Source organism: Gossypium raimondii, chromosome 12 (genome assembly GCF_025698545.1).
Source record: "Gossypium raimondii isolate GPD5lz chromosome 12, ASM2569854v1, whole genome shotgun sequence".
Lineage (NCBI taxonomy): Eukaryota > Viridiplantae > Streptophyta > Magnoliopsida > Malvales > Malvaceae > Gossypium > Gossypium raimondii.
The window spans coordinates 3,295,824-3,308,393 of NC_068576.1; the positions used below are offsets into that span (position 1 = coordinate 3,295,824).

The window sequence follows — 12,570 nt, forward strand, 5'->3', positions numbered from 1 at the left end:
TTCCGGTAAATAATTAAATAATTAGCCTATTTCGGTAATTTTTGGAAAAAAAAGGGGCTTTCTTTTTTATCATTTGCCCATAAACCACAACACATGACAAAACATCAAATCTGACAGTGTACATCATAGACAATAACATCAATCTCTCAAAGAACTTACATTTTCCTTTCAAAGCATTCACAAAGCTAAGTCTGTCAAATTTCAGAAAGATAGATTACCATCTGTGACTCTTGATCATTACAGAGTCAAGCCTAAAGGCTTGGGCTTCAACCACTAATGCATTAAGGCAATACATCAGCGTGTTAGTTCCATGACAATACTTGTGGAGTCCCCAGCAACCATAACAATACTTGCATGTTTGCCTTTGGAGCAAAATGGTGGCATTCATATTAAATTAACAGTGTTGGGAGGGGGCAGTCCATGTTGAGAGAGGTTGATTATCTATTGAAAAGGTACTAATCATATATAGGGGTTTGGTTCATGAAATCATCATGCATACAAAAGGCTTGTTACCAAACCCGAATTGGATGAATTTCAATTCCATCAAAAAAAGAAAAAAGATGAATTTCTTGCTTTCCAAATATATTAGCATAAGCCCAGGTCATTGTTATGTACTCATCTTGCATTCAACATCATAGATATTACTTTTGCATGATTTAAATAATATAAAATTGTGATAACAATGTTAAATTAATTAAAAGATCATATAACATCATAAAATACTTAAAAATCTTGAAAACAAAGAATTTAATGATTATAATTATGAATTTTTACAATAAGATGTGTAAAAATGAAAAAAAAAAATCATCACCACAACAGCAGCAATAGCATCCGTTAGGCCCGAAATTGTTATACATGTGATGCAATTGCAATTTAAATCACCGTTATTTTTCTCTTAATTAATTTAATTTAATTAGATGCTATAAAAATTCTTAAAGAAATATAATTTCTTTTATGGTTATAAAATAATTTTAATTAATACTCAAATTTGATGGGTATAATTCTATAATACAATAAGAATATGGCACACAAGGAGCTGGTAAAATAAAAATTTTCTATTTAGGTTTTTTATAGTTTATAAAATTTTAAATTAGTAATTGGTCCCAGAAATGATAAAATTTGATTTAATTCTTTAAAATTTATAAAGATATAAACTATTGAAATGATAAAATTGCATTTTTATTATCGTAAAAATATACAATTTAATTCCGACCCTCTAAAAAAATCCGATTTCGCCCCTGATGGCACAAATGCTTTGCCACATTTATTTATGTATGTAATAAAAATAAGTAGTTTTTAAATATATATACATAATTATTACTTTAGGCTTAAGATTTAATTTTTATAAATGGATGGACGGGATAGCGATGATATCTACGTTAATAGGATTTATAACACTTCTTCTTGAATGAATGTGTATCAATAAAACTATATATATTACTTAATGCATAGGCTAAATTAATGCTCCTTGATTGGTTTTCATAATAGAATTCCCATGAATTATAGTTTGGCAGCCCTGCTTTAGTAATTAATTTGCGAGTTTGGGTGATAGGGAAGAAAGGGCAATGAAATCATACTCAGAAGCATTTATGAACACATACAAGTATGATAGAAAAGCTGGCTTAACCAAGGGCATGAGACTAGGCTCTAAGCAGTGTATGATTTTAGTTTCCTAGGCATTTCTTGTTTAGTTCATCAGTATAGTTTATTTGCAAGAATATTGCATACACTGGGGAGTCTTTTACTACAATGCTTATTGTTGTCATCTCTGGCTTGCTGTAATCTTAACTTTATTGTTTTCTTCTTTAGTATGACATCTTTTATTGAACTTAGGTATGTGATATTTACATTATATATTACCCTACTTTTTATGGTAGCTGATTCAATAAATATGTATAGTACTTTAATATAATGTAAATATGATTTTTTGCCTGCACTTATGAATGTGTAAAAATATATGTAAATTTTTAGGTAATTATGATTTTTGTTGGCACTTTAAAATGTCTAGTATCTTATTTATAATGATGTCGGTAAATACTCGCACTTTACTTGCACTAGTGGTTTGCTTGTTGGAATTTTTTTACTGGCACTCGCCTGCCTAACAGTCAACAAACTGCCAACATAGCCAATACCGGGGATTTTTTTTTTATCTTTTACTGGCGCTTATAAATGTCGATAAAAATGTCTACTTATCATAATAATATAATTAGTTTGTATTCTTGTACGATGCACGAGTCAATTATATATATTAATTTTATCATTTTTTTATAACATTAGTTTTTAATAAACATCATTAATAATTTTTTTCAAAAAAATCGAAAAAATAATTTAATATTAAAACAATACAAAAATCATCATGGTTTGAATATTAATATTAATTTATTTTAATATAAAAATTGTTAATATTCAATCTTTTATAATATTATATTTATCTTTGTGCTTCAACACATTTGAACCTACATTCTCTTGCACTGACAACAATGTCAATGCTTGCGCTTCAACGCACTTGAACCTACATTCTCTTACACTGACAACAATGTCGATGCTTATTTAGCTAAAACTCAATCGATGAATCTTTTTATTTTAATATGGAAATATATGCTTATATATATTTTTTCTAATCAAACCTATTAACTTCACTTGCTATCATATTAGTGTGTTAAATGACGGTGTATAAACTATGCCACAAAGAGTTGTTTTTATTTTATTTTTGTAATCTCGTATTACTATGGTATATATTAGTTTAGATTCGGCGCGATATATGAATTGTTTGTGTATTAATATTATAATAATTTTATAATTTTTTGTTTAAATTAATTAATTATTTGAAAAATGATATTTAAAAATTTAAAATTTTATTAAAATGTTTTTATTTAAAATAAACTTAAATTTAAAAATTAGTTGTAAATTGATTTTAATATTGTAAACGTTAATTTTAAAAATATATTTTAGTTTAAAATTTTACTATATATTTCTGTGAATTTTTTTATAGTTTGTATTTACTATAATTTATTTAACTTAATTATGAATAGAATCGTAATTAATTTAATTTTATATTTTATTGTATATTTAATATATTCATGCACATTTCAATATATGTCCATTTAGAGCATATATTATTTAAGTTAAATATCACAGGAAAATATTGATATAGAAATAAAATACATTTTATATGCATAATTTTGTATTCATATAAAATTTATTAATTTTATTAAAAATATGATGTATAATAATATATTGAAAATAAAATAAGTCTAAATGCATCGATATTGTCAACGATGAATATAAATCTTTTCAAAATTAATTAATGAATTAAATATAACAACCAAACCCGTTCTTGATATTTTTGGAATATAAGCGAAATAATATATTGGGGTCTTCTAAAAAATTGTAAATTGTAAAATAATAAAATAAAACATATACTACTAATAAAATAAAATAATTGGGGGCCCTTCTATTTCTTTTTCTTCTTTTTTTTCCTGCCTGCAATGAAGCGTCAATTAAAAAACTTAAAAAGTTGAAAAAAAAAAATCTTAGGCCTCTTCCAACCCTGGGTCCTGGGTAGCCGCACTCTCAGACTTCCCTTAAGGTCGGGCCTGATAACAACATGCATTTTTGTTTTTTTTTTAACTTTAATCTCATTATAGGTTCTTATCATATTTGCTCTTTTTGATATAATGCCTAGAACTACCTAAAGCCCCTCTCCAACCTTTAAATATGAGAATAATGTGTTTTAGCGCACTCGAACCTACGTCCGCCAACATTAGTAACAATATCGATGTCAGTCAAATTAAAACTCAATCGACTGTTTTTATTTTTATTTTAAAGTAAGCAACATGTATTGGATTAATGGAAATACATTTTTATAAAGGAAATTACCTTGAATTAAAATTTTTAAATATGATTAATAATTATACGTCACCAATTATTATTGTGATAAAGGATAATTTATAAACTATGTCATATAAAAAATGTTTGCTTTTATTGGAATATCAAATTGCTATAGTATATATATATTAAATATTAAATGAAATAAAATTATTATTAATTTATTTTTTTACTTTACTTTATATACACAGTAGGAGAATGTTTAAGGGTGATTGTTCGATAAAATCAAATCAAATGAAAAAATTTTGAGTTAACCGAGTTGACGAATCTTATTTTATCATCCTAACTTGATTTGAAATTTTCTTGAATCGAGTCAAATGAGATGGAATCCGAATCGAATCAAATATATTTGTTTGAGTTAAATTTAAAAAATGACTTTAGATCATTGTAATCATCTGTTACCCACCGTAATCAAATTTGTTATTAACTTTCATATCCTCATAATTTATTTATTAATCTTTTATATATAGATTAGCTTTTTACTTTCTTAGTTGCTTCAATTATCTTCTAATTTTTGTCACTGTGTATTTTGAAATTAAAAATATATTAAAATAAAAAATTGATTTTTAATCAAAGCTATATTAAAAATAAAATGTGAAATTGATACTAATATAAAATTTTAACACGAATATTTTATGGCACCATCAATAATTCAATTTAAAAGAAATTTATAAAAATTTAATATGATTAAACAATTTAATAGTATAAATAGTACAAAATGTAAAATTTAATTTAATAATATAAATAATAGATATAAATAAAATTATTACTATTTAGGTTTATGGATTCTTTTTTATTTAGAGGTAAAGGGTGAAAAGTAAAGTTTAGGGGAAAATAAAAAATTTTGAAAGCTGGGGAAGTAAAATTTTGGAGGGAAAGTAAATGAGAGGGAATATTCAAAAAAAAGAATAGGGGAAAATGAGTTTGGGGTAGATGGGGGTGGAAGGGGAGGAAAGTAAAAGTTTTGGGGGGAAAGTGAGAGGGAGTAAAAGTATTAGGGGAAAGTAAAAAAAATTAGAGATTTGGGGTAAAAATATAAAATATTATAGTTTGATATTCAGTTTATTCGAATTCGAAAATTAAACTCGATTTGAACTCAAAATTTGAAAAAAAATTCGACTGACTCAAATAACTCAAAATTTGATTTTTTTTTTAATTTTTTCAAGTCGAACCGAGTTTTACTCACCCCTAATAATATTAGTTTTATCAAAATGTGGTTAAGTGTAATAGTAATGTATATTGTACTCCTAAAAAGATAATTCAAATTCAAAATTTAAAGACGATATTATTGGACGGGAAATCATGAAACTTAAACAATAAAATAAACATAAAAAATAGCTAAATAAATAAATAATGCCAGCTTTGTCGCATAGTTTCTAAACAGTACTAGATTTAACGTTACACCGCCTACCTCCAATATTATTACCAATAAAACTTAATTTGGCCTACTAATCTACTCATAGCATATCATTTGTTTTTAGAAACTCTGCCAAACGAATCTTTACATTTAAGTATGCTTAATATTTTATTCTCAAAAAACTGAAAATGTATGCTTAATATCTTTGTTTATCGTAATGATAAGGAAAATAGTGAGAGACATATTTTAACCTTAATTTTTTAGAGATAATATTAGGCTTAAATCACAAAATGATACTTAAATTATACCTATTTCTCAAATTGGTACCTAAATCTTTTTTGGTCACAAATAGTACATAAACTATACTCAGTTACTCAAAATGGTACCTCAACTATACTATTTTACTCAAATTATCTCTGTCGTTAAAGAAATGTTTTACTACATGTGGCAACTTTTAACTACAAAATCCAAAAAACTGTGAATTGTTATTTTTAAAACTTTTAAAAAAACTTATAAACATATTTATCTATTTTGTTTTTCACCTCAGAACTCTGATAACGGAAAAAATTCAAGAACCCATAAAAAAATCATCCAAATCCAATTTTTGATGACAAAACCTAGATTATGACGAGCTTCTTTCCATTTTTAAAATTTGATTTCGATTCATTTCTCACCCAAATCAAAATCTATGTATTTTTTAAATAAAATTGAAAAGTGTTCATTTAATTAAAGAAAAAGTATCTCATACCCTACTTATAGAATTTTTTAGATTTCACAAGCGAGTTGAATGTATTACATGTGTCTTGTTACAGATATTAAAAAAAAAAAACTCACCATAATCTGGGTTTTGTCTTTGTAAATTGAATTTGGATGAATTTATGATAGATTCTTGAATTTTTCGTTATCGGGTTTTAATAAAAAAAAGAAGAGATAAATATATTTATATATATTAAAAAAAACTTTTAAGGAAATAATATTTATTTGTTTTAAATTTTTTTGACAAAATGATTAGTTAAAAGAAAACGAATAAGGTGTATCTGATTCAGTTCTTTTGACATTTTTCGTAAATGTAACTCCCGATTGAATATTTTATTCCCTACTAAAGCTTAAGCGCATTATGTTCCATTGGCTAAAATGGGAAAAGGAAACAGTGGCAAAGGACGTGTCCCACGCGTCGGCTGCCGTTTTCATCCGGTTTATCTCCCATTTGTATTCTCTATTCTTTTCTTCAATAACCGACCGATTTAACGGAACTGACCCTTTTTCCCACGCGCAGCTGTCTACATTACCGTCACGCTCTCAGGGGAGAGATAAATCAAGTAGGTTGTGGACCACTCAACTTGCAATGCTCCACCACCGAACCTAATCCTCAAATTGATTACAATAAATAGACCCACAGGTCATAAATAAAGGTGATCCTAATTATGATTAAATTTTATTTTTAATTTATTTTTCCTTAATTAGATTTGAATTAATTACCTCATATTTGATATCATTAAAGTAATTTATTACATTTATATATGACTATTCGATTTTAAGTGATATAATAATAAAATAAATTTTAAAAAAATTCATAAAAATAAAATTAATATAGCTGGATATAGTAAATCAACTACTAATGTCAAGTTTGAATATATATGGTTTATCAAGTTGACAACTTAAGTTTCTTGATCCGAAATTCATATAACTTTCAACTCAATTAACCATTTTTTATTTCGTTTTCACTAGAACACTCATTGCTTCACAAGTTATCATCTGACATAACTTTAAACAAAGTGACCAAGGTTTTCTTCCTTCCCTTCACTTTGGCCGAAACTTACTATATTTAACTATTTTTGTTTCGTTTTTACACTTCTAACAATTTTGGAAACCGTCTTCTAATAATTTTCCATCCAAAAATATACACACTTCACTTAATTTTATAAGCTTCCATCAATATCCTTTAATGACAACTTTTAATACACTTGATAAAATAAAATAAAAACTATTGGTACATATATGTAAAACAAGCTTCAAAGATTCAAAATCTATAAAAATTGAAGAAAAAATACCTCATGCTTAACATTTAGAGGAAAATGATGAAGAATTTTTCTTCTTCTTTTCTTGCTAGGTAACAACATGAAGAAGAAAGATGATAAAAGTTTGTTCATCTTTTCTTTTATATATATTATTATACTACTTATAAAATTTTATTATTTTAAGTAAAATATTAAATAAATATTAAATTATTATTTAACAAAAATATAAAAAATCATCATGAGTAATTTAGCATTTTCAATAAAATTTTCCTTTGTTTTTATCAATAATAATTTTTTAATATTATTTTTAATACTATAAAAATATTGGAGGGGTTTACTTATATTTTTAGGAGGGCTATAATATATATACAAAGGGGGAAATTGCAAAAATCTTAAACCTTAGGGGGGCCTACTTATATTTTTGGGAGGGCCTTAATATATTTACCAAGGACTAAATTGAAAAAAATTAAACTTTGGGAGGCCATGGCCCCCTAGGCCTCTACTTGGCTCCGCCGTTGTCAAAAACCCTCTTAATTATTGCATTAATAATGATGTCAATTAAATTAAAATTTAATTATTTACAAAAAAGATAATTTAATTTTTAATTTATTTAACTTTTTATTTAATTAATTTAATAAATAAAAATATGCTATAGTAATGTATGCAATTTTAAAAAGAATCTCCATACGATGATTTCAGTTAGGTTTTTTATTTAATAAAATGTTTAAATAATTTTTTGATACGATATAAATTTAAATTCACACACCCACGTATTACATTACCACATAGGTGAATTTGTGAATTGAATTTGATATCAGATATAAATAAACTCATTTTAACTAATAAATATACTGCTTGAATTCCATTTTTAAACACTTTCATAAATTTAATTATTTAAAAATCATTCAATTTAAGTCAATAATTCCACCTTTAATCTCTTTCTTTTATCTAACAAAAGAAATAAAATTATCCATCGCATCAAAATATATTTTTAATATATTATGAAATTATTTTTAAGTATAAGAGTCCAGGTAATAATAAATTGTATTGCGTTCAATTTTAAAATAATATTATTAAAATGAATAATCACGTATTTTATAGTGGACAAAAAATGAATATAAAAGATATGGAAGAAAATATTATATTATTATAGGTAAATTATGATACGAAATCTACAATTTCCAATTTATTGAGCAATTACAAATTAAAATAATCAATAACCCTAAATTTCATCATGATCTTCTCACGGACGGTCATCAACTTTTTGTTAATCAGATTGAATCATAGACGAGAGCTTATAATTAGCACAGGAAGGGTCTCCGCAGGGAATCAAACCGCTTTTAGAAGAAGAAAGTAGCAGTGGGGATATTCCTTGGAATTATCATTATCCTCACTCTCTTCTCTTTTGTCTTGCAAAGCAAAAACCATAAGCTACATTCCAAAATTGCCCCTCTCTTCTCTAATAAAACCAAAAACAATAATAATTTAATAAAAAAAGGCTTATAAACAGTAAAAAAGATTCTTTCTCTTCAAAAAGCACTGATTTTGCTCTGTCATGATTTGAATTTTTTTTTCAATATTCCTTTTACTTTCCTTCAAATCTCTCCAATATCCACCGCTACTTCCGCCACTTCGGCCACCGCCGCGAATTTCCGATTTATAATGTGTTTCGTATTAATTGTTACCTGTTACGATTTGTGAATAATTGAGTTAGGGTTTTCGATTTATCTTGATTTATTTGTAAAGGAAAAGGGAAAAAGAAAAAGAAAATAAAAGATGGACAAGTACGAGCTGGTGAAAGACATAGGATCTGGGAACTTCGGCGTAGCGAGGTTGATGCGTAACAAAGAAACCAAAGAACTCGTTGCCATGAAGTATATCGACCGTGGACAAAAGGTTCCTTTCTCTTTATATGTGTATATTTCTTTCTATGAATTATTGTATGCATGTATGCTTATATAAAGGATTGTTTGTTTGTTTTCATTTTTAACGAAATTATCGTCCTTAGTTTCTTAGAGATTGAAATCTGCAGCTGAGTGAAAGATTTCTTCTTGTTCTATTATAATTGAAAGCAATTTGGAAACTTGTTGCATTTTAACTTTGAACAGATTGATGAGAATGTGGCAAGAGAGATTATAAATCATAGATCGCTACGTCATCCGAATATAATTCGGTTCAAAGAGGTATCAAAATTTTATCCCCTTAATTTTCTTTTATCTTTATATTATTCTACTCAACTGCTTTCTTTTTCAATTTTGCAGGTGGTTTTGACTCCTACACATCTTGCAATTGTGATGGAGTATGCAGCTGGTGGTGAACTCTTTGAGCGAATTTGCAACGCTGGACGATTCAGCGAGGATGAGGTTCGCTTTTGATTATGAAACTTTTGGTTACAAAATAGAATACTCTTTTGCTAGTAATGTTTATTTTACTTTGAATTTCTTACCGTATAGTTGGCTGCATTATGTACCCTTTCCCTCTCAATTGAATTGATTCAGAAACTAGTATGAGATCAAATGCCTCAGTCTTATCAATTGAACAATCCTGCATTATATTTCTAAGTGAGAGATTGGCTGCTAGCCGATATTGAGCTAAATACTAATGACGTTCTTTCTTATTTTGTGTTTTCAGGCTAGATATTTTTTTCAGCAGTTGATCTCAGGAGTTAGCTACTGTCATGCCATGGTAACAAAGATTGACATTCCTATCTATTGCATGAATTTAAAACGGCATGTTCTTGTAATCTTCTTATATTTTACATCTTTTGACTTTCAGCAAATATGCCATCGAGATCTGAAGTTAGAGAATACCCTGTTGGATGGGAGCCCTGCTCCTCGTCTGAAAATCTGTGATTTTGGTTATTCAAAGGTATAAATGAATGGGGTCATTATTACAGTAAGCATGGTCAAATGCATTTGAAATTATTCTGTTTTATATTGTCCCTTATCCCCCATTTTGTAGTCATCTCTACTGCATTCAAGACCCAAGTCAACTGTTGGAACTCCAGCATATATTGCACCAGAAGTTCTTTCTCGGAGAGAATATGATGGCAAGGTAATTTAGTCTTTATCTACTTTGTTCAAATGTTGTTGATGGCTGCTTCTTTATTTGCTTTGGGTTATTTGAGTTATGATTATGTGCTTATGATAAATGATCTTGTGTGCTAGAGTAATTGATGCCTTTACATGCTGTTCTAAAGATCAGCTGGTGTTTCTTGCCACATGTTATGAGTGATTATATGCTTTGTAAATGATCAATCATCTTTAACAATTAGTTGGAAATCCGCAACAGTGCATTGTTACAGCTAGTTTTGCTTTATGGTGATGTTTTCATTATAGTGACCATGAAAGCAGTACCATGTGGAATATTTTATCACAGTAAAGATAAACTGCAGCCAGAGTTTTATCAAGTCTTTCCAAAGCAGAGAGGTTTTCATACTTGCAGTTTCTGACTGTATTTAGGATTGGATTTCTTTTCAGATGGCAGATGTATGGTCTTGTGGAGTGACTCTTTACGTTATGTTGGTTGGTGCATACCCATTTGAGGACCAAGAGGATCCTAAGAACTTTAGGAAAACTATTAGTGTAAGTTACATCATCCTGCCCATCCCTTTTTTTGACTTCACTTGATCATTATTATTTCTTAAGTTCTTTTTTTTGTCTTTTTAATCTGCTGCAGAGGATAATGTCAATTCAATACAAAATCCCAGACTATGTTCACATATCCCAAGATTGCAGACACCTCCTTTCTCGCATATTTGTTGCTAGCCCCTCCAGGGTATGTCCTACTATTATTTATTGATATTTTGCCCTTCCAGGGTATGTGCATGTCTGTACGTGTGTTTTCTTGTTTTGATTTTGTGCTTCTTTTTTCTTTTTTTCTTATCTTGTGCTGAAGCATGAACTTGTAAACTGTCTATTCCTTTGGAGTTATGTTTGGTCATAATCCGTAAAGAAACTTTCTTGCTAAATGAGGAAAAAGTATGAAGCAGGGTATTTTTATTTCTCTGCATATGAAGTGGAATTGCCTTTCTAGGGGTGGCTGTTTGTATACATTTCATCTGTTCATCAGCATCAATAAGCCTGCTTTTCCATTTCCTCTCTCTCCATTACTCAATTTCAACTTGTGTTTTCACAGAGGATCAGCATCAAAGATATCAAGAGCCATCCGTGGTTTTTGAAGAACCTGCCCAGGGAACTGACAGAGGCAGCTCAAGCTGCTTACTACAGGAAAGAAAACCCGACGTTCTCCCTCCAAAGTGTTGATGAAATCATGAAAATAGTTGAAGAGGCCAAAGTTGCCCCTCGAGTATCACGGTCTATCGGAGGCTTTGGCTGGGGTGGAGAAGAAGATGGGGATGCAAAGGAAGAAGATGCAGAAGAAGAAGTAGAAGAAGAAGACGAAGAAGATGAGTACGAGAAAACGGTAAAAGAGGTACATGCCAGTGGAGAAATTCACGTCTCTTAAGGAAAAAAGAGAGTAATATATGGTTTCCAAATGATGGAGTTTTGGTGTCTTTTAGTGCTTACATATGTTCTTATAAATATGATGTCAGTTTTTTGCTATAGGACTTGGGTGTTGAATAAACAACCTGTAAAGTAGTGTGTTTTGGACAAGAAGTTTGTGCAGTCTCTAATATGATTTTGTAGGGTGTATTGGTACTGATTAGGTAGGTGGAAACTACAGGGATTTGAAGCCTGCCTAGTTGGTAAGTTGGGTAAATGTAGTGGTCTACACTTTTTAGAGTAAAATGGAAGATCTGTCATCTGTGAGTCGTATAAGTTTGATTTCTTCCATCATAAAGTGGTATGTTATGTCTAGAGTTGCGACTCCATAAAATTTAAGAAATTACCAATATAATTTTTAAGTAACATTTTCATTACTAGTACTACTACTTTGGTCTTGTTTCTGCATCTCTCATGGTGTCATCAACTAGGTTTTGGTTATGTTTGATTCTTTGATGTTGAAAACATGGATCCGATCTTTCCTTGAAAAGAAATATTAGATTTGAGAACTTGGAACACAACACAATTATATGCCAAAAATCTATAATATGATGATCGCCATAAGAGAAAGGGTTAGTATATGTGTTGCCTCTAATTGGTATCTATTTTATTTTTTGATTTAGAACTTTGTATTTCGTTGATACTTTACTAACATTGTTAGTTAACGTTGTAGTATTGACAAATTAATCAAGTGATGGTAAAATAAAAAAAGGTTCAAAATTTTTAAAATAAAAAAAATTACGAATTTTTCACTTAGAACGAATGTGGATATCCATTCTAAATATGCTTTTTTTTAGTAATT

At 28.5% G+C, this 12,570-nt stretch overlaps 1 protein-coding gene across 1 annotated transcript; it reads left to right on the forward strand.

Annotated features, from left to right (window-relative positions):
- The first annotated feature begins 8,751 nt into the window (after positions 1-8,751).
- On the forward strand, positions 8,752-12,145 carry LOC105762848 (serine/threonine-protein kinase SRK2B). The gene is made up of 9 exons (XM_012580783.2): positions 8,752-9,159; positions 9,372-9,446; positions 9,525-9,626; positions 9,895-9,948; positions 10,039-10,131; positions 10,225-10,317; positions 10,743-10,847; positions 10,942-11,040; positions 11,401-12,145. The coding sequence occupies exons 1-9, from the start codon at positions 9,040-9,042 to the stop codon at positions 11,728-11,730; spliced, it is 1,071 nt and encodes a 356-aa protein (XP_012436237.1). The 5' UTR covers positions 8,752-9,039; the 3' UTR covers positions 11,731-12,145.
- The last annotated feature ends 425 nt before the right edge of the window (positions 12,146-12,570 follow it).